This window comes from Chanodichthys erythropterus, chromosome 22, assembly GCF_024489055.1.
Source record: "Chanodichthys erythropterus isolate Z2021 chromosome 22, ASM2448905v1, whole genome shotgun sequence".
In the NCBI taxonomy this organism is placed as follows: domain Eukaryota; kingdom Metazoa; phylum Chordata; class Actinopteri; order Cypriniformes; family Xenocyprididae; genus Chanodichthys; species Chanodichthys erythropterus.
The window spans coordinates 10,397,897-10,419,944 of NC_090242.1; the positions used below are offsets into that span (position 1 = coordinate 10,397,897).

The 22,048-nt window shown below is 40.2% G+C and overlaps 1 protein-coding gene across 5 annotated transcripts in view; it reads left to right on the forward strand.

The window, feature by feature from the left end:
• The window catches only part of LOC137012359 (NLR family CARD domain-containing protein 3-like), a 51,594-nt gene extending 41,534 nt beyond the window's left edge, over positions 1–10,060 (forward strand). For 4 of the 5 annotated variants that reach the window (XM_067375510.1, XM_067375512.1, XM_067375508.1 and 1 more), the window contains 2 exons: positions 973–1,146; positions 9,926–10,060. In XM_067375510.1, coding sequence (XP_067231611.1) covers positions 973–1,146; positions 9,926–9,947 — 196 coding nt within the window. In that variant the 3' untranslated portion in view covers positions 9,948–10,060. Of the gene's footprint in view, positions 1–972; positions 1,147–5,543; positions 6,697–9,925 lie in introns of those variants that run through there. The other variant, XM_067375509.1, reaches the window with a different exon arrangement.
• Positions 10,061–22,048: the final 11,988 nt, after the last annotated feature.

Sequence of the window (22,048 nt, forward strand, 5' to 3'; positions counted from 1 at the left end):
GCATCAAGAAATGCAACTGGAAATGCAACTCTGTTAATCAAGGAGAAATGTATACATCTGTTCAATGTAGAGATGCTACTGAGTTCTCTGGACCAGAGCTCATCTCAGATAGTCTTAAACACAGTGGAAATGTGTGCTGTTGTCATATGAGTCCATGTTTCAGCTTGTTTTTGGACATCGAGTTCTCAGTCCCAGAGATGAAAGGGATCATCCAGATGAAAGGGATCATCAGGTGTAAATGCAAACATCTGTCACGGAGGTGCATCAGTGTGAACAGCATGGGTGACTTACATATACTATACTTACATATACAAACTATTTAATAGGCAATTGCTTAAATGAAAGAACAGGTAGGGTATTGTTGTTTTATCTGGCTTGTGGTTATTAGTAATTTATTATGTTTGTACTGTTAATGTGAGTTTAATGTTGTACTGGCTATGTCATGGTTGTCCAAAATTCAGTCAGTCAGCACTGGAAGCCAATAATGCTCATCAGATCTCGTGAATCAGTGGAAAATGAATAGAAAAGATGATTCTGTCTAGTGAAAATGTGTAAATATAGAATATAAAAGTCAGAATTTTTGAGGAGAAATTATAAGCGTGCAATGACTAATTTTGTGGTGCGTAATGGAAGAATAATATAACTAGTAGAGTAACGAATACCTGCTGACAGGGAATAATGAGTGAAGTAATAATATTACTTTTGAAAAGTAATGAGTAATAAATAAAAAAAAAAAGTGAGCCCAACACTGATGATTGGATGATGTAAACATGTTACAGCTGATTTATACTGTAAAGATGTGATCTTTTATTTAATATGATATTGAAATGAACCTCTGAAGCAGCATGTAGAAGCAGGTCTGAACCTTAGACTGGACCTGTCAATCATGTCATGAATTAAGTCTCTCTTTCTGATTGTGAAGTTCCTGTTTATCTGAACTGAGAGACTGAAGAGTGTCATTGATCTCTACAGGTTGAGGGATTGTGGTGTTACAGATGAAGGTTGTGCTGCTCTGGCTTCAGCCCTGAGATCAAACCCCTCACACCTGAGAGAACTGGATCTGTCATGGAATAATCTAAGAGCATCAGGAGTGAAGCCGCTATCTGATCTGAAGGAGGATCCACATTATAAACTGGAGACACTTGTGTGAGTAGTGATGACTAAAAATGATTGAATTTTAATTGAAAGTTAATATAGTTTCTCCTTTTTATGGTACTTTCTTGATAATATTTGTGCACTATTAAAGGGGTGGTTCATTGTGATTTCACTTTTTTAACTTTAGTTAGTGTGTAATGTTGCTGCTTGAGCATAAACGGTATCTACAAAGTTACAGCGCTGAAAGTTCAATGCAAATGGAGATATTTTCTTTTAAAGTTATCGTAGTTTAATGCCTATGACTGGTTTGGACTACAACAAGCTTCTTCCTGCAAAACACTTCCCCCGGGAACATGCAACAAAGTGGGCTAGGCCATGTCGCGCAGCATAATGGAAGCAGAAGAGTTGTATACACCGGACGTGAGCGGCGCAACGCGTCAAAAAATAATAGAACCCATTATAATCTTTGATATTTTTACACTGGATGCACCACTGAAGACAGCTTCGAGAATCTACACAAGTTCAATGCTGGGTTTGCACAAAGGCTATTACTGAAAGATAGAGCAGTTCCCACTTTAAAAGCAGAAGCTGCTGTTTATTGGCTTCAAACTGTAAGTACGTTTTATTGTTTGTACATGTCTTTTAAATTTATAGTTCTGTTGCTATTTTTGGTTGCATCAAGGACATATACAAAGAGCAAAGCTTTTTTGCTTCGCTAGCCAGTTAGCTAAATTCTACAAACACCAACAAACTTCTATGTTCATAGACAAACAGTTGTTCATTCTATGAATTAAACGCTACCTTTACAAAAATGCGACTACTCAATCATGTATTCGGCTACAGTAAAGCTTTAATCGGGATAAAACTGTATATTGAAAGCTAACAAACAGCAGTGACAGCATAAATAAAAACTTGAAATACTATTCATAAACATCCTTTAAAAGCCATGATTGCAGATGTTCTGCTTGACCCTCTTCATCTGGGTCTGATTCGGCTTAATTTGATACAGCAATATAGACGCCATTATTTACATTACCACTGAAGCACGTAACAACGAATGTTAAGGGGCGTGGCATTTCCGGGGACTTCAGCGAATCACAAAACACTGGGCCAGCTAACCAATCTGAGCACATTGCGTATTTTGGAGGGAGTGGCTTCATAGAAGCAGGAAGTCAAACGAGCCGTTCATATGACAGTGAAAACAGAGGTGTAGAATAAAGGTAAAATATATGAAAAATACAGCGTTTAAAAAAAAAAAGAAGCATTAAGACATGTTAAACTGTGCCCCAAAAACACAATCAAGCCTAAAAAAAGAACACTGAACCACCCCTTTAACATGTTTTGATTCCATTTATAGATAGATTTAAGTAAGACAACACAATATTTCTCTTGTATCATTGACTGTTTACATGAACTCTCATAATGAGATTGTAATGAGATTTAGTTATGTAAACTTAATACTTCAATCAAATTGATTTAATTAAGCTCATAATTGTAGTAACCATAATGTTAGTAAAATATGTGCCGTATGTCTATTTTAATTGCAACAAACAGGCAAGTAAAAACCTGAAGGGATAGTTCATCCAAAAATGACAATTAAGTCATAATTTACTCACCCTTGTGTTGTTCTGATGCTTCTTTCATTTCCAGACCACAACAGAAGAAATTTAAATAAATGTCCCGCTCGCGCTCATCCATATAACATTTCTTTAAAATTCTTAATTGAAGGATAGAATAGATGGATAAGGGTCAAGGGTCATCATTCATTGTGGTTTGGATGTACAATCAAAATCTGAATGTTTAAAAAGATATTTAAAAGATTGCACATAACAGGGTTACCCCGCTAGAAATTTTATGTTCCCAGAACATTCTTGGAACGTCCCCAATTGTGTAAAGGACGTTGTCTAGTAAGTTTCCTCGTACGTTCAGAGACTGTCACGATGTGGAGTTCTTTTAAGGTTTGGGGGACGTTATTTGGCGGACCTTCACAGAGCATTCAAGACATTCTCTGAACGTTTAGGGAACCATATTTTATTTTGGAAACGTTCTCAGAACATCCCTGCTGCCCTTGTCAAATTTTTTTATTGAAAATTAGAACTAAATTGATTAATAAAAGTGGCTGTTCAAACAAAAACAATTTTTTCTTAAATGTCTTACAAAAGGCAAAAAAAAAAAAAAAAACAACAGCACATGCATGAGCTAATGTAAGTGCTGTATCACAGCATCAGCAACTACACAGTTACTGCAGCCTTTAAATAAAGCAACATGTAGCAGAACATCAGTGTTTCTGCATCATCACTGACTGAAGCACAGGCTCTACTCTCCAGCACAATGGTAACCTCACAAAACTCAGATAACAGAAGATCTGAACATTAAACACTAACAGATCTCTCTAGATCTCTGCATCTTCACTTATCACAAACCACTCTGACTTTATTTCTTTCATTCAAATCTTCTTAATAAGGTGTTGTTGTTTTATCAAAATTTATAGATGTCACCATTACGGAGGTAAGCGCTTGCTTTAGTTGGGCTCCTGACGTTTGACGTTTTGACTTTATTTTTTATCCAATTGTTGTAACTGTGTGATTCTAAAGCATTTGTTACAAAAAAAATCTGATCAAATGGATTTTGTTGATCACTGTTGATTATTTTATCATTATATCGTAGTCTCATTCACTGATCTCTGAATATTATATTTTCTTTCATGTTGTTGTAGTCCTGTGATACTGCATAATATCCTGTCCTGCTTTGATATTTTAAAAAAGTTTTTTATCATTGTGCAGAAATTACTCAGACATGAAGATTCTGGGTATGATCCTCAACAATGGTGACAACATTTTCAGATAAACTCTTATCACAAAACAAGCTACTAAAGTCACAAAAAAGATTTTTGTTTATTGTCACCATTGTTGAGCATCATACGTTGATTCATGATGCCTGTGTGAGTCTAAAAGACACCACTCAAAACTCTGTCTGTATAATAAATTTAAAAAAAAAACTCATAAAAAAACCTAAGCATTAATTAATGCAAAATTAACAGTTAATACACTCACAGTTTAGACTTTGGTCATGAACAGTGAATCAGGACACTCCATGATAAACAACCCCTAATTCATCTAATCAGAATTTCTCTTGCATTTTTTGCTATAACTAACGTGTCTTGATAACACAGTTAAAGCAGACAGAGAAAATCTAATGTTAAATGAAAAGAATCAAGAGCCCATCTAAAGCAAACGCTTACCTCTATAACGGTGACGTCAAACTTTATTATTTTCTATTAAACACCCACATAGAAGGCGATATTCTCGTGAGCTTGTGCAACTTTGCCTAAATGTTCTCTAAAAGTGACAAAGATTCTGACATTTTACAGAACATTCGGGACAAAAAACACTCTTTTGGTAATGAAAGTGCTGCAGTTCAAGGTTCCTTATATGATTTTAGGGGGACATTCCAATTTGGTTAATTTTATGGTCACATAAGAATGTTACAATGAGGATATTTGGGACATCAACTTAACGTTCCCACACGGTCCTCTGTTGGTCATTTAATAACATTTCTGATATGAGTTTAGGGGGAAGTTCTATTTTGGTTATTTTATGGTGGCACAAGAATGTTACAAAGAGGACATTTGGGAAGTTATCAGAACATCCTACAGTAATAGTCCCCTAAACATTCCCAGAACGTCCTGAATGTTCCCTGAAGGTCCACCAAATAACGTTCCCCAAACCTTAAAAGAACTCCACATTGTGACCATCTCTAAACATTCTGGGAACGTTACTAGACAATGTCCTTAATATCAGTGGAAGTTCTGAGAATGTTCTGGGAACGTAAAAATTTCTAGAGGGGTAACCTGTCATCTAGTAACATTCCCAAAACGTTCAGAGACAGTCATGATGTGGAGTTCTTTTAAGGTTTGGGGAACATTATTTGGTGGACCTTCAGGGAACATTCAGGACGTTCTGGGAATGTTTATGGGACTATTACTATAGGACGTTCTGATAACTTCCCAAATGTCCTCTTTGTAACGTTCTTGCACGACCATAAAATAACCAAAATAGAACGTCCCCCTAAACTCATATCGGGAATGTTATTAAATGACCAACAGAGGACCGTGTGGGAACGTTCTGTTAATGTCCCAAATGTCCTCTTTGTAATTTTTTCTTTTTTTGACCATAAAATAACCAAAATGGAACATCCTCCTAAAGTCATATAAGGAACATTGAACTGCGGCACTTTCATTACCAATAGAGGACGTTTTTGGAATGTCCCGAATGTTCTGTAAAGGTTCTGAATTTTCATCACCTTTAGAGAACTTTTAGGGAACGTTGCACAAGGTACTGAGAACATCGCCTTCTACGTGGGTTATTTTATTATCTCTGACTAATAGTGCAAATTGTTTGTTTAAGTTGTTCTTCTGTGGATCATTTCACTGTCTGTTTTACTCACAGGTTTTAGATGTTAGCCTGACCTTCTCTGGATCAGCTGATGGAGAATAAAGAGCCGCTACAGACACATCACATTCAACACAATCAACAGACACAAACCCATAGTGACCATCACACACATGTGTTTGTGTAACTTTCCGGAATGATCCAATTCTTCATCCAAAGTCAAACAAGGAAACATTTTGTGTTTATTAACAGTTATTAAAGGTTCATGAAACCCTAAACCAAAATTTCTGAGATTTTAACAGAGGTATGTGTGTTGAACACCATTGAAGACAATGTTAGCATCTGTTAGATTTAATAGTAGGGGGGAAATGGTTAAATTTTAGTTTTTATACGCTATTTTCGTCTTCCGGGTTTAAAATCTTCATCCTGTCCACGTCGCAGAGCACGATAGTGCTTTGATGACTCATCGGTGTTTCATAATTATTAACGAGACTGAGTTTTTTATCCAATGAGAAGACACTCTCTTAATTATTCATGACACCACGTGGATATTTCCAATGACGAGGACGGTTAACGGCACTAAACAGTGAGAGAGACTGACTGACACTGACTGACGGTGCGTGTCCGTTGGCGCGGAGCGAGCGGGTAAGCGCAAGTGTTTTCGGTTCATTCCTATGGAAGTTGAGCCGCGCGTAAGTTAAATGTGACGCTCAACTTCCATACGAATGAATCTAAAAATGCTCTGGTCGCTTGCTCTGCTCCAGTCAACACGCAGCCTGACTGACTGAGCGTGTTGCAGGTTCGGCGCGTAGATCTATGCTATGTACGCAAGGGTTTTTTTTAAGCGCTATTTTTTTTTTTTAAATATATGCATGTATAGTGTGTATATAAACAACTATATATTTTATAATGACTGTAATTACACATGTACATTAATATGTTTTAAATAGAATTACGATTACTGTAGGATATATGTAGCAGGGCATTCAGTAACTCTTGAAAAGACAAAAATAAAGTGTCAGTGTATTTCATTAGATTTTAACTTTTCCAGTTTTTTAAAAAAAATGTAGTATTTCCTCATGTTTTACCACTGATTTTTAGTGACAGTCTATATGCATGGTCTACTGGCGATGAGAGTTTCCCTCCTCTCCTCTCCTCTCTTCTCACAGCCACCACGCCCATTTAAGTTGCATTTTTCAAAAAGATTGTGAGCTAGACTTGAGCGGAAAGAGGGGGGTTTCATGACCCTTTAAGGTAGCCAGTACCGCCGCTCCCTATACAACAGAGTGCACTGTTTGCATAGGGCACCAACTCCCAGGGGGGGCACCACCTTTGCTCAAAAAAAAAAGTCTAAATATATAAATAAACTAATATTCTGTAGGTAATATTAACTTTAAAAGTAAATGTAAACTAGGGCTGTCACGATATTAGATTTTTCACACCACGGTTATTGTGGACAAAACATTTCACGATATTGATATATAGCGATATTTATAGAATCCTTGGGGGGGGGGGTGGAATTTATCAGTCTAAATAATTTTTATTTTGTTTATTTAGTTTTTCTCTTTCAGGGTTGCTGCACATTTTTTAAAGTCAAATTTAAGGCTTTTTAAGAAATAAAAATCAATACTAGCCTATACATTATGGCTGTTACCAATCAAATTAAATCATTATCAACAAAATCCATCTTTGCAATACATAAGTGACACAGAATGAGAAGTGGCTTTAATACATTTACACAGCATTTACAATTTGTCTACATAAATTTAATTCAATATTTAAATATGGATTTTTTTTTCGAATTTTACAGTTTTTCTCCATTGATTTGGCTCATTTCTTGAAACAGAAATTACATTCTCAAAACTCTAAGATCATTTAGCAAAACAGTCTTACAGTTCAGCAAAACATAGCTCACTTGCAAAAGCTCATATCTCTCCCAAAACTGTTCACTCGTGCTTCAAAACTAAATTCCTTTCCCATATAAACAGTCAGTGCCACAGAAATGGCAAAGATCCTTCTCAATTGCTTTGGCTCATTTCTTGAAACAGACCGGACATTCTCAACACTTATGGTGCTTTTGCCAAAATAACGTGGATGGTTCGGCACAACATCATGGTTCACCTGCAAAAGCTCATACCTCTCCCAAAACAGTTGACTCAAAACTAAATTTCCTTCTCATTTAAACAGTCAGTGCCCCCAAAATGCTTCGTCCCTTTGGCATTGTGTAAGCACTGCAAGTCAAAATGTTTAGATGTTTTGTCACTATGGGAGAGGACCATTGAAATATCATGTCCACCTTTCAGTCTTAGCCCAGTCCTTCATTGACAATGGTTACTGTACTGTTTTTTGTTTAGCTAACAGAATACAATTGTGTATAAAACTGAAAAAAAGAAATAGGATTATAGGGTAAGATAGCCTCCAAGGTTTGACATCACACACTGAACTCATACTGCCAAGGAAATTGTAACCGTTATCATTCACACACATGAAGTAACTTCCTTACATCAGAGTAAAAAGAAAATTTATACAGCATAATATACTGTAATATATACACACAAACAAAAAATAATGAAAATTATATGCAGCCTACAGTGCAGTAAATAAAGCTGGAGTTTCACAACTAACAGTTCTTCACTGGTCGCTCATTTCCTTCCAATGCCATTATTCTCTACAATAGTGTAAAAAAAGAAAACATCAAATCAGTCATACAGGAGAGTCATACACTACAGTTACAGACAATTACATAGGAATGTTCTGTGTTCAATACACTACTAGCCACTACTCTAGTGGTTCCAAACCTGGGGTACATGTACCCCTATGCAGAGGTACTACAGGGGGTATTTGACAGAAAGGGGAGGGGAAAATCATCAATGACTAGACTTACTGAAATGTTACAGTAAAACCCACAGTATTAGATAGATTTACATGGGAGGCACTAATTGCAGCTCTTTGACACTTTTTCTTATTGTATGTTATAGTCTTCAAAATAAGGATTATAATGATAATTGCATCATACAGTAAAATGCAGTTTTTAGGCAAAATGTTGAAGTCAAATAAATCAAATACTTTCATACCTGGATTACCTGGACACACAAATCAGCTAAAGTGGGTACTGAAGCCAAAAAAGTTTGGGAACCACTGCTTACAGTTTTTTACAGACGCTAGGACACATTTCTCAATACTTAGGTCACTTTTGCAAAACTCTTCACACAGTGAGCACAATAGAAGTCTATGTGGGCTAAACTGAGGATCAATTATCATTGTTTTGGCACAAAATGCATTCAATGACTACATCTCTCAAATTTCATGAATTCTTTTCTCACTCAGACACAACAACTGCCAAAACTCTGTGTATGTACAGGCCAATTTGCACATGCTTACATACTGTTTTCAAAACTGTTAAACTTATGTTCAAAACAATAACATAATACAAAACTGAATAAGACAGCAATCTGCTACATTTCTACAGTAATATTGTAATGAAATATATGCTGAATCTAAAAAAAATCAAATACTATCAAAACAATTAGATGAAACTGAACACCTACACAAGCATTCGTTTTTCAATTTCATTACCATCGACTCAAAAGGGGAAACTTAGGAATAATTTTGTTCTGTAATGTAAACATGGACCATGTAACATGTACTGCAGTGAATTATAAACAATAGAGAGTGTCGTTCTTGTTTTGTTAAGAAATTTTAAAAATGAAAACATTGTATAATGCTACCTGATGTTAGTGTTTTTAGGTCAGTGTTTTATGAGTGACAAAGTGTGTTTGCTGGGTGAAAACCTTTGTTAGTGTTCTGGAAGAATGAGTTGATCTGAGACATGAATGAAGTGTTTTGGTAGATTTAGTGCATTTTGAATGTGAAGTTAACTGCTGTGCCAAGATGAAAGTTGGTTAGGAGAACTGTGTGAAGAGTTCTGAAAAAGTGGCCTAAGTATTGAGAAATGTGTCCTACCGAGTGTAAAAAACTGTAATTGTAAAAAGGTTATAATGATGGACAACCAGTAACTGACTTCTAGTTCTAGTTTCACCTGACTGTCAATTGCTGTAATAAATTTATCAAATGTTCCAAGGATTCATATATGGAATTCATGGTATTATGTACTTGACTCATTTTGACAATTGAACAGACTATTGCCTGTGATGACTTATACAGTGAAATGACGCTGACACGTTTTGGAGTGAACAACCATTAGACTGAGAATCAACAATCAGTTTAGATCAACAAGATCTATTCACTTGGAAATTGTACTAAATGTAGGCTACCTGTACTTAATCATTTGCAAAGATGTACTGAGACATTGAGACATGTACTTAGACATTTGCAATTTGATGAAATTAATGAGAAAATCAATTCTGTTGTGAACATTTGCCAAGTGGTTTGGAGGTTTGTCCATGTTGTTTTGAGAATGTAATTTCTGTTTCGCCCAGAGCCAAGTCACGTCTCCGCTGATCGCCCAGAGTCACGTCACGTCGCTGGTCCTGTCCGAGAGCGGAGAGGATTGCGTTCCAGCATGAATGATCCTCCACTGACTACAGCACGAGCAGCTGGCATTCCGAAACCCACGACCGCTTCGCTCTCAAGCCAGCCGGACGCTTCGCTCTCAAGCCAGCCGGACGCTTCGCTCTCAAGCCAGCCGGACGCTTCGCTCTCAAGCCTGCCGGACGCAACGCTCTCAAGCTCGCCGGACGCAACGCTCTCAAGCTCGCCGGACGCAACGCTCAAGCTCGCCTGTCGCAACGCTCTCAAGCTCGCCTGTCACAACGCTCTCAAGCTCGCCGGACGCAACGCTCTCAAGCGCCCTGGACGCGATGGACAAGATGGCTGCTTTGCCAGTGCCTACGGGCAAGATGGCCGCCCCTTCGGTGCTCACGGAGGTAGGGGGCGTTCCAGCCATTGAGTCCGCTCCAGAACCCGCTTCAGCCAGTGAGTTTTCTCCAGAGACCGCTCCAGTCGGTGAACCATTGCCTCACTCTTGGAGGAAGAGGAGGAGGAGGAAGAAGGCGTTCTCCTCTCCTCAAGACGCTGACGCCGTTCAAGAGGCCGCTGTGGGCCTGGAGACCACTCCAGAGGTCTCTCCTGCTCCGCCCAAGCGTCTTGCCCTGCCGGCGCCTACTGAGCTCCTCGCTCTGCCGGCGCCACCTGTGCTCCTCGCCCTGCCGGCGCCACCTGAGCTCCTCACCCTGCCAGCGCCGCCTGAGCTCCTCGCCCTGCCAGCGCCACCCAAGCTTCCAGCCCTGCCAGCGCCATCCACGCTTCCAGCCCTGCCAGCGCCGCTCAAACTCCTTGCGCTGCCAGCGCCATTCAGGCGTCTTGCCCTGCCGGCTTCACCCACATGCCTGGCCATGCCGGCGCCACCCGAACTCCTTGCCCACGAACCTGCGACGGGCCCCGCTGAAATCCCCAAGAACTTTTTGGGGGGGGGCAGTATACCTAGGGGTGGTTACCCAGTCCACCTGACCTGCCGTGGCCGCCCGAGCCACCTGACCTGCTGTGGTTGCCTGAACCACCCGACCTACCGTGGCTGCCCATGGCTCCTGACCCGCCGTGGCTGCCCGTGGCACCTGACCCGCCGTGGCTGCCCGTGGCACCTGACCCTCCGTGGCTGCCAGTGGCTCCTGACCCTCCGTGGTTGCCCGCGCCACCTGACCTGCCATGGCTGCCCATGGCTCCTGACCCGCTGTGGCTGCCCGTGGCACCTGACCCGCCGTGGCTGCCCGTGGCACCTGACCCTCCGTGGCTGCCCGTGGCTCCAGACCCTCCGTGGCTGCCAGTGGCTCCTGACACTCCGGGGCTGCCTGAGTTCCTGGACCTGCATTGGGGACCCTGTTCCTATCCGCATGCAGGTCCGCAATGCACCCACCCTCCCTAGCTGTTCCTTTTAAGCCGCGAGGACGCGCCTTCCGGGAGGGGGGCGTTATGTTATGATCACCGTCTGTTCCTGTCAGTTCCCGGACTACATTACCCATAATCCTCTCTGCCTATCACCTGCACTCACTCCATCAATCACTATCACTAATCACCACACCCAGCTGCAGTACATTAACAGGACTATAAAGGACTCACACACACACACACACCATCGTGAATTCTTGATTTGCTGTAGTGATCATTTCTGAGCGTTTATTGTGGACTGAACTTCTGTTTTTACCTGGACTGAATATCTCTGCTGAACCTTGCCGCCTGCCTCGACTCTTGCCTGTTACCTGTCTATGCCTGTTTGCTGCCAGCCTCGACACTTGCCTGTCCCCGTCTACGGTATTGTCTCGCCCCTGTCTGATACTAACGCTATTAATAAAACTGCAAATGGATCCTCTGTCTTCCGACCCATCATTACACAACCAATTTGTTCAAATGACTGATTCATTCAGGAACAAAGCTCGGATTCATTCGTTCTAAACGTGGATTCAATCAGTATAACAAAAACATTTCTGTTGCATGGGGGCTCTGTTCTGCTCTTCATAATTTTGAAATTTTCGTTGGCGAAATAAAGGGGAAAAAAACAATATTAACAATACTGTGTGTAAAATGCAAATCCTGTGGATTGGGCTGTCTAAGGAGCTGAAAAACTCCCATATTGTCGAGCTTACTTTACTTTTTTGCTTTGAATATCAAGGTTATCGTCAATACCGGTATATTGCGACACTCCTAATTTAAACAGAAACATATTAAAAAGAATTATTGAGAACGCAGTAACTTAAGCATACGCAACATGCCATTCCTGCTTCGCCCCGCCCCCACCTCACACTGACAACAGCAGTCTGGTGCTGAGAAGAGAAAAAGAAAACAAGATTAATCACGTGCATCATTTTTAGGTATGTTCACATTATGTGGAACTTTATATTTTTAACTATTGTTGTCACAGAGACGCACTCTGTGATTCCCAAATATTGACACTCACTCACAGACACTACATTTCCCATCAGCCCATACCTGGTACTGATTACGCTGCCCAGCTGCAGCTCGTTGACTGGCCTATATAAACTGTCGATGCAACAGTCCTCTTTGCGAGGTCTTGTATTACTACGGTTTGGATTTCTGAGCATTCTTTAATGTTTTGCCTTCCTGTTGTGGCCCTGTTGATTCCCCGTTTATGATTCTTTGCTGCCTACCCTCTGGACAATTTGCTTTGTGTTTTGATATGTGATTGTTCTGATCTCCTGATCTCCTGCCTGTTATAAGACTACGAATCTGTCTGCCCTCTGTTGCTGTATCTGCCGGTATCTGACCACTGCCTGTTTGACCACGATTACTAATAAAGCCTGCTTATGGATCCTATTTCGAGTGACGAGACCTCGCCTTTACCTGATCCAGTGGCTTTCTCCCACCAGTGTGTTACCATGTCTGCCCAAGCCAGCCAGCTTGCCGCACACAAGCACCAACTTAAATTGTTTGAAATATCTTAAATGTTGACGTTAGATGGTAGCCTGATATAATAACATAGGAAATAAGCAGCGGAGTTGAGCATCTCCTGACCTCCTGATCGTCTCCTTCTCAGCCTTTGCAAGCCAAGAAGGGTCATGGCTAACCACTTTGTGACAAATTTCATGAGAGAAGTGTCAAACAATTCAAAAATCACATTTCTCAATGCAAAATTGCAAAGAATTTGTCTTTCATCATTTCCATACATAATATTGTGAAAAGATTCAGGGAATCCAGATAAATCTCAGGAGACCTCTGTTGAATGTGTGTGACCTTTGAACCCTCAGATGGCACTGCATGATAAACCATCATGCTACTGTGTTAAATATAGCCAGATGTGCTCAGGAAAACCCTTTAGATAACCATTTTCACTCAATACAGTCTGACGCTGCATCAAGAAATGCAGCTTGAATCTCTGTTAATCAAGGAGAAATCTATACATCTGTTCAATGTAAAGATGCTGCTGAGTTCTCTGGACCTTAGCTCATCTCAGATAGTCTTAAACACAGTGGAAATGTGTGCTGTGGTCAGATGAGTCCATGTTTCAGCTTGTTTTTGGACATCGAGTTCTCAGTCCCAGAGATGAAAGGGATCATCCAGATGTTCATCTGCGATAGGAGTAAATTTTTGTCTGACTGTCTGCAGTCCAGATCTTAATCGTCTCACTTCCATCATGGAGGAGTTGGTGAAAGCACTCCAAAATCTCCACGTCATCACTATTACGACGGCAACTACACCTGCCGAAGCCGCAATTACACATGCATCAGAGACTCCATTTCAAGTGGGTCCTCGCCTGGCATTTCCCGAGAAGTTCAACGTAGACCCAGCAAAATTAAAGGGCTACTTCAGTGCTCGCTGTTTGTTGGCCAACAGCCCACACTGTATTCGACCAAGGACGGGAAGATTGCATTTGTTTGTTCATTATTCACCGGCAAAGGGTCAGGGTCAGATCACACAGTGGAATGAGGCATGTTACCCCGAGTGTCTCTCACACATCTTATCTCTGCCTGTCTGATCCGTTAATGTCAAAGAACAACCCCTTAATTGTAATCTTCCCGAGGAATATATTGACTTGTCGGTGGCTTTCAGTAAAGTCCATGCATCCAAACTGCCGCCACACCATGCCTGCTGACTATCAAATTCCGGTATCCATTACTTCTGATTCCTGCAGCACTGGAACAACTTTGCACGGCCAAATACTACACCAAGCTGGATCTACGTAGCGCATACAATCAGATTCAGATCCGAGAGGGGGGTGAATGGAAGACAGCTTTTTCCACAACTACTGGGCACTATGAATACTTGGTTGTGCCGTTCGGGCTGGTCAACAGTCCATCTGTCTTCCAGTCCTTCATCAACGATGTGTTCAGAGACATGCTCAACAAGATGGTCATTGTGTACATTCCGACACCCTTGAAGAACATGTCTGTCATGTCAGAGGAGTACTCAGGCGACTGATTCACCATCAACTGTATGCCAAGGTGGAGAAATGTGAAATCCACAGAACTTCCACCGCATTCTTGGGGTACCTCAAAAGTCCAGCGGGAGTCGCGATGGATGAACATAAGGTCACTGCAGTTCTCAATTGGCTACAACCCACTACTTTGAAGAAACTACAATGCTTTCTGGGGTTGTCAAATTTTTACAGACGTTTCATTAGAAACTTCAGCTCAGTTGCCAACCATCTAAGGTCAATGCTCAAGAAAGGAATCAACCACCTCGAGTGGTCCAACACCGCCATTCAATCTTTCGGACAGATCAAGCAACGTTTTGTCTCTGCTCCCGTCCTGCATCACCCTAATCCTGAACTCCCCTTGGTGGTGGAGGCAGATGCCTCCAATTACAGCCTGGGTGCCATCCTATCACAGAGACAAGGAACCCCTCTGAAACTCTATCCTTGTGCCTATCACTCCAGAAAATTGAACGCAGCACAACAGAATTACGATGTGGGGGACAGAGAGCTCCTGGCCATGAAGGCAGCCTTTGAGGAGTGCCGTCACTGGTTAGAGGGCTCTACTCTTCCATTTGCCTTATTGTTGCTCCCATACTGTGAGATATCATGACAGAAAGTGAACAAACCAATGCTCAGACTGAAATTCCAGTTGAATGTTCTCCTGACAAAGTCTTTGTTCCTGAAGTCCTCTGAAGGAGAGTACTAGAACAGGTCCATTGTCTGCCCTCCTCAGGTCATCCTCTTCATTCTACCATCCATCTCCTACAGAACCGACTCTGGTGGTCAACTCTGTGCAAAGATACCACCACATTTGTACATCAATGTCAAACCTGCAACATTCAAAAACGCATGTCAACTACCCGCCGGCCTGCTTAAACCCCTACCCCTTCCACAACATCCCTGGTCACACATTGCTATTGCTATTTGTTACGGATCTGCCAGTCTCCAACGGTCACACAACCATTCTCACTGTCATTGATAGATTCTCCAAGGCTTGCTGCCTCATACCACTACCCAAACTTCCCACAGCCATGCAAACAGCCGGACACCTGTGCAATTGGGTGTTCGATTCTACGGCTTGCCTGAGGACATAGTCTCTGACAGAGGACCCCAGTTCACGTCAAGACTCTGGTCTGCATTCTTCAGGTCATGTACCGAAGGCCAGTATGGGATTGACTCCCTTCCAGTGCATTCTGGGGTTTCAACTTGCCTTGCCCTGCCTAATCATTATCGCATCTCTACCACTTTCCATGTATCTCTGCTCAAGCCTGCTGAGGAGCTGTCCGGTTATCAGGGTCCCCTACCCATCATGGGGGAAGGCGAGGAGGCGTATTGGGTCCGAGAACTGCTGGACTCCAGGTGCCGGGCAAGAATTCTCCCGTATCTGGTCAACTGGTAGGGGTACGGTCCAGAGGAGCGTTCTTGGGTCACTACCCATGACATTCTCGACCCCAATCTCGTGGAGGAATTCCACCGAACTCATCCGGAGAGGCCAGCCCCTTGACCGCGAGGGAGACCTCGGCATCTGTGGCCTCCTCCAGCCAGGAGTCGCTCGCAGAGAGGGGGTTCTGTCACAGAGATGAACTCCGTGATTCCCTTCTCTGGCCATCAGAGGGCGCCTTCATCCGAATATTGACACTCACTCCCAGACACTACATTTCCCATCAGCCCGTACCCGTTTATGATTCTTTGCTGTCTACCCTCTGGACTATTTGCTTTGTGTTTTGATCTGTGATTGTTCTCCGCCTGATCTCCTGCCTGTTCTACAACTATGAATCTGTCTGCCCTCTGTTGCTGTATCAGCCAGTACCTGACCATTGCCTGTTTGACCACGATTACTAATAAAGCCTGCTTATGGATCCCACTTCGAGTGACGGGTCGTTACAATTGTAGTTAATGGATAAGATTAATTAAACGTGTTTAACGACGTTAAGGATTTCACCACCACCAATGCATCTGCCTGATTTGCTAATAATGCAATTTTTTCACAGCTATAATTTCAGTATTTTAATGTGGATTTTGAACAATGGTAAAGATATTTGTAGCCAGATTTCATGATTCCTCAATTCATTTTGAGTGCTCGATTTTGCCAAAATATTAAATGAAAAGTAAAATCATAATTAAACCATTTTCTAAGGCTTCACGATATATTAAACAATTTAAAAGATAATATAGCATAAAAAAGTATATAAATCTGCGCTAACATAGGAGAATACTTGTTTCAAAATGTTCACCGTTAATACATAATGTACATAATGTAATGTTGTTAAAAAAACATAAAATAACTTGCTTTTATTACTTTCGTTAAAACATTTATTACTGCCTCATTGTTATTATACTATGTATTTTAAGTAATTTTAAAGACTGTTTAAGTATTATAGATATTGAGTTTGTGGAGGGGGTTGGGGGGCACAACAATACAGTTCTGCTTAGGGCACCTATTTGACTAGCAGCAGCCCTGAAGGTAGTAGCTGTAGCATTTAAGTTCAGGTATGGGGTAGGATTATGGGATGTAGAATAAGGCATTAATATCTACTTTATAAATACTAATAAATGAATTGTACATATTTTACTTTTTTATCTGTAAATATGTGTCTTGTTTATCATTTCATTAACTACATTTATACTTTTCTAGGCTATGTATCAGTATTTGTCTTGTTTCATGTTACTGACAGTTTTCTGGTTCTGATCTTTGCCTTGTATTGTGCTTTGACCCTCGTCCTGGTTTTGAATTTGGAATTGTATTTTTTCATTAAACTGTGTTATTGTTAGAGACAAGATGGTGCCAGGTTGTGTGTTGGCTTGCCGTCGCTCCACATTTAGGATGTCCGTTTCATGTTTATTTGTTTTATTTTAATGTTTTATCAATTATTTGGATTGCTCACAGTTGATCTATGATCGCCTTTCGCTGCTAAGTCTTCGATCTACGGCCTTGGATATGTGCAGCCGTGATTCGAACTTGAACTTAAAATTGTTTGCTGAACACCCTTGATGTTCCAGCCGCCTTTTAAAGTCTGTCAGGTAACTGGATGCGCGTACTGGAAGAGGAGACGCCGCAGGAGACGAGGCACACAGGCTGGAGTCTTGGTGAAGCTTAAGAAATTGAGGATCCTGAATAGTGGAGCTAGACCAACAGCGGAGTCGCGGCCTTCTTATTTGCTACATGTTCTGCCTGCCACATCACCATCGTGATGCATTCAAATTTGAGCTGGGGCATTGAAGCTAAGTGCTGTTTCTTTCTCTAATCGGCCTGTTGAGTCGACCACAGTGCTTATGGCTTTGATAAACGCATGCTCAGTTGTCAACAAAACATTCATCCTGAATGACTATTATGTAACGTATGGGCTGGACTTTCTTCTTATCACCCGTTCACCTGTTCTTGCTTCGCTTCACTGGTTGCCGGTCGAATACCGTGTCAAGTTCAAGGTATTGCTGTATGTGTTTAAGGGGTTAAATGGTCAAGCTCCTCAATACATTACAGACCTTCTCCACCGGAAATGTTCTAGATCTTTAAGGTCCTCGAACGAGTTGATGCTCACTGTGCCACGATCTAGACTGAAATTAAAAGGTGATCATGCCTTTTCTGTTGCTGCTCCACGTCTGTGGAATGATTTGCCGGAACACCTAAGGTTGTCTTCCACTATTGATAGTTTTAAATCTTCACTAAAGACTTATTTCTTCTCTTTGGCTTTTGGTTAAATGTAATTTTATGATTTTTTTTTACGATGTATTTGTGTCCGTGGATGTGTTTATGTATTTTATATTGTCTGAACTGATTGTACAGCACTTTGGTCAGCAGTAGCTGTTTGAAATGTGCTCTATAAATAAATGTGCCTTGCCTTGCCTTATCACTGAAACTTGGTTAAACGATGCTGATACTCTTGATGCTGAGTCCTCTTGCTGAGCTTTTACCAAGGGGATGTAGCTATTTAAGTACTTCGGGAAGTAATCGTCGAGGTGGAGGCTTGGCTGTTATTTTTAATAACATGATGAAGTGCAAGTTACTGCCTGTTGAAAGTTCAAAGAGTTTTGAGGTACAATTAATGAAGATTGACTTGCCCTCGCCAGTGATTTGTGCCTTGATATATAGGCCTCCTGGTTATAATAAGAATTTTATGAATGAATTTTTTTATGAATTAATGATGAATTTTGTGAGTTTTTATCTGTGGTTGTTCCATCTGCTGACAGGATTTTGATTATGGGTGATTTTAATATTCATGTTTGTTGTCCTGGTAAACCTATGACCAAGGAATTCTTGAATTTAGTTGATTCATTTAACTTATCTCAATGTGTCTCCGGACCAACACACGATCATGGCCACACACTTGACTTGGTCTTTTCTTTGGGGTTAATAATAGAAAATATTTGTGTTGAAGAAATGGCCATTTCGGATCATATGCCTATTAGGTTTAATTTTACTTATACAACAAATGACTGTCATCAGCTTCCATCATTCTTGTCCAGGGTTATCACTACTTCTACACCTAGTGTGTTCTCAACTGCCTTTACTGAATCAGCCCTTCATATTGAGCCTACCATATTGTCAATTGTGGGACCTGATGAATTGGTGGAAAAACAACCGTGGTTAAATGATGTAACGCGTAATTTGAGGCGGGTTTGTCGGCTTGCAGAGCGTAAGTGGCTGAAAGATAAATTGCAGATATCTTATGATATTCTTAGAGAATCCCTATCAAACTATCAAAATGCTGTTAGAGCCGCTAGATCTTCGTATTTTTCGCGAATTATATCTCATAATGCAAATAATCCGAAGGTACTATTTTCAACTATAGATAAAGTATTGAGTCCGTCGATCAATTGTTTTCCTTCCCCGTCTAAGGATCTGTGTGATAGTTTTTTTTAAATATTTTATGGATAAGGTTGTTTTTATTCGGTCGAATATTGTGCCTGTAGGCAATGTTGTAGCTGATATAATTAATCATTTTTGTTTAAGTAAATTTGCATCTATTACATTAGCTCAGTTGGAAAAGATAATAATGCATTTAAAGCCGACTACCTCACATTATGACGTTCTCCCGTCGCGATTGTTTAAAGAGGTTGTAGACACTATTGGTCCTAATATACTATTGATTATCAATAGTTGTTTATATCATGGAATTGTACCTTCAAGGTTTAAGCATGCCATTATTGAGCCGGTTTAAAAAAAAAACATAATTTGGATTCGCTTGAGTTAAAAATTTTTAGACCTATTTCAAAATTGCCTTTTATGAATAAGATTTTAGAGAAAGTTGTTCATAATCAACTTACATATTTCTTGATTGTAAATAATATAATGGATATTTTTCAGTCTGGATTTAGGACCAAACATAGCACAGAATCAGCATTATTGAAGGTTACGAATTATATTTTGTTAAGTATTGACTCTGGGAAAAGTGTTGCCTTAATGATGTTAGATTTAAGTGCAGCCTTTGATACTTTAGATCACGCTATTTTAATAGACAGCCTTAGAGATTATGTAGGAATCAATGGTGTAGCCCTTAAGTGGTTTTCCTCTTATTTGCATGACAGGACATGCTCTGTTAAAATTGGAAATTATGTCGCTGCATCCACTGCTATTTCTTGGGGGGTTCCTCAGGGATCAATCCTTGGTCCGACTCTGTTCTCTCTGTATATGTTACCCCTGCGGTCTATTTTTAAGCAGCATAATATTAATTATCATTTGAATGCTGATGATTTACAATTGTACCTTCCCTTGGAGTGTGATGGTTATGCATCTTTTACAATTTTTTATAAGTGCTTGACTGAGGTAAAGGGATGGCTAGCAAATTATTTTTTACAATTAAATGAGGATAAGACTGAGTTTATTATGTTTGGGAACAAGGAGCTTTGGAATGCTCCGGCTGGAAATAATAGACTACTGTCCAACAATATGCAAAGTTATGTAAAGAACCTTGGAGTATTTTTCGATTCTGACTTAAGCTTTGATCGCCAAGTTAACAGCATTGTGAAATCATCTTTCTTTCAGTTAAGAAAATTGTCTAAACTGAAACCAATTCTTTCGTACAAGGATTTGGAGATTGTTGTGCATGCCTTTGTTTTAACCCGGCTGGACTATTGTAATGCTCTTTATCTGTGCATAAGTGAATCACTGATTGCTCGTCTTCAGTGTGTCCAGAATGCTACAGCGAGATTTTTAACAAATACCAGAAAACGGGATCACATAACACCTTTATTGATATCCCTTCACTGGCTACCTTATACAGAATACAATATAAGGTGTTGATGTTTGTTTTTAAAGCACTACATGATCAAGCTCCTGTTAGTTCCTTATCAGTCTCAACGTCACCTTCACGCCTCTCCTCTCGGAATATGCTCCTAGCCCGCTTGAGGCGTAGTGGAGACCGCGCTTTTTCTGTTGCGGCTCCGGCACTTTGGAATGTATTGCCACAATCCCTAAAAACCGCATCAGGCATGGATATTTTTAAAAAGGAATTGAAGACTTATTTATTTAATCAAGCCTTTGGCGTTTGATTAGGTCTGAGAACTGTGAGTGATTTGTTGTTGATTTTCTGGTGTCTTGTTTTAATGTATATAATGTTTGTATGTATTTTAGTGTTATTGATCAGCCTACCTATGGACAGCACTTTGGTCCATTTTAATGGTTTTGAAAGTGCTTTATAAATAAAAGTTGAGTTGAGTTGAGTTAAACTGCTTGTGGATCCTCACTTTCTGTGCTCAGTGCTGTCCTTTCATAACAAATGTCCATGTTAAATTAATCATTAATTATTAGAGTGTTTGTGCTCAACTAATGCATAATTCAGGACCCTTAAAATAAAGTGTTACCAAATGTTTTAAACAGTCATTGAGATGTTTGTATTTGCAGTGGTGTTCATCTCAGCACCAAACACATAAAGACTTAATAGGCTATTTATTTTCAAACTTAAACTTTTTTACATTTGAATCTGGACTACAACATGCATTAGAAATTGATTAAAAATGTTTTGATTATTTATTATTGTTTGATCACACTTTACATTAAAACATAAAACATAAATTAAAATAAACTGACAATAAAAAATACTTCTAAAGGATTTATTAATCTTCATTGATTTCAACATAACAAAAAGTTGTAAGTGTATTATTTAATGCACTTAATCTAACATGATCTAACAGTTGATCTAACAGTATTTTTTTTTTTATCTAATGTTAATAAAGAATAACTTCTGTAATGGTGTTCACACCAGACGCGAATGAAGCGTTAAGCGCAAGTGATTTACATGTAAAGTCAATGCAAAGACGTGAATAGACATCCTGCGGGGCGATTCGCGCGAATGATGCGTTTCGGGCGTTTGACGCGCGTAACGCGTGATTTGCACGAATCGCGCAAGTTGAAAAATCTGAACTTTGGCGAAAATTCACACCGCGTTAACCAGTCAGGAGCTTGCTCTAGTAGTGACGTGACATAGCGAGCTGAGGCAGAAATCCGAAACAGCAATGGACGACAAAATCATCGTCGCTGTACATCTTCATACTTTTATAGAAACAGAAATAAAAAGGATCTTGCTCGAAAGAAAGTGAGTGAGGAGGTCGGACAATCTGGTAAATTAAAAAAAAAAAAACTACTTTACAACTACTTTCCCGCTGACGAGTTGTTTATTCAAAGGAAGTGTGCAGAAAGAAGTGGAAGAGTCTGATGCACATACATACTTATAGGAGCAGG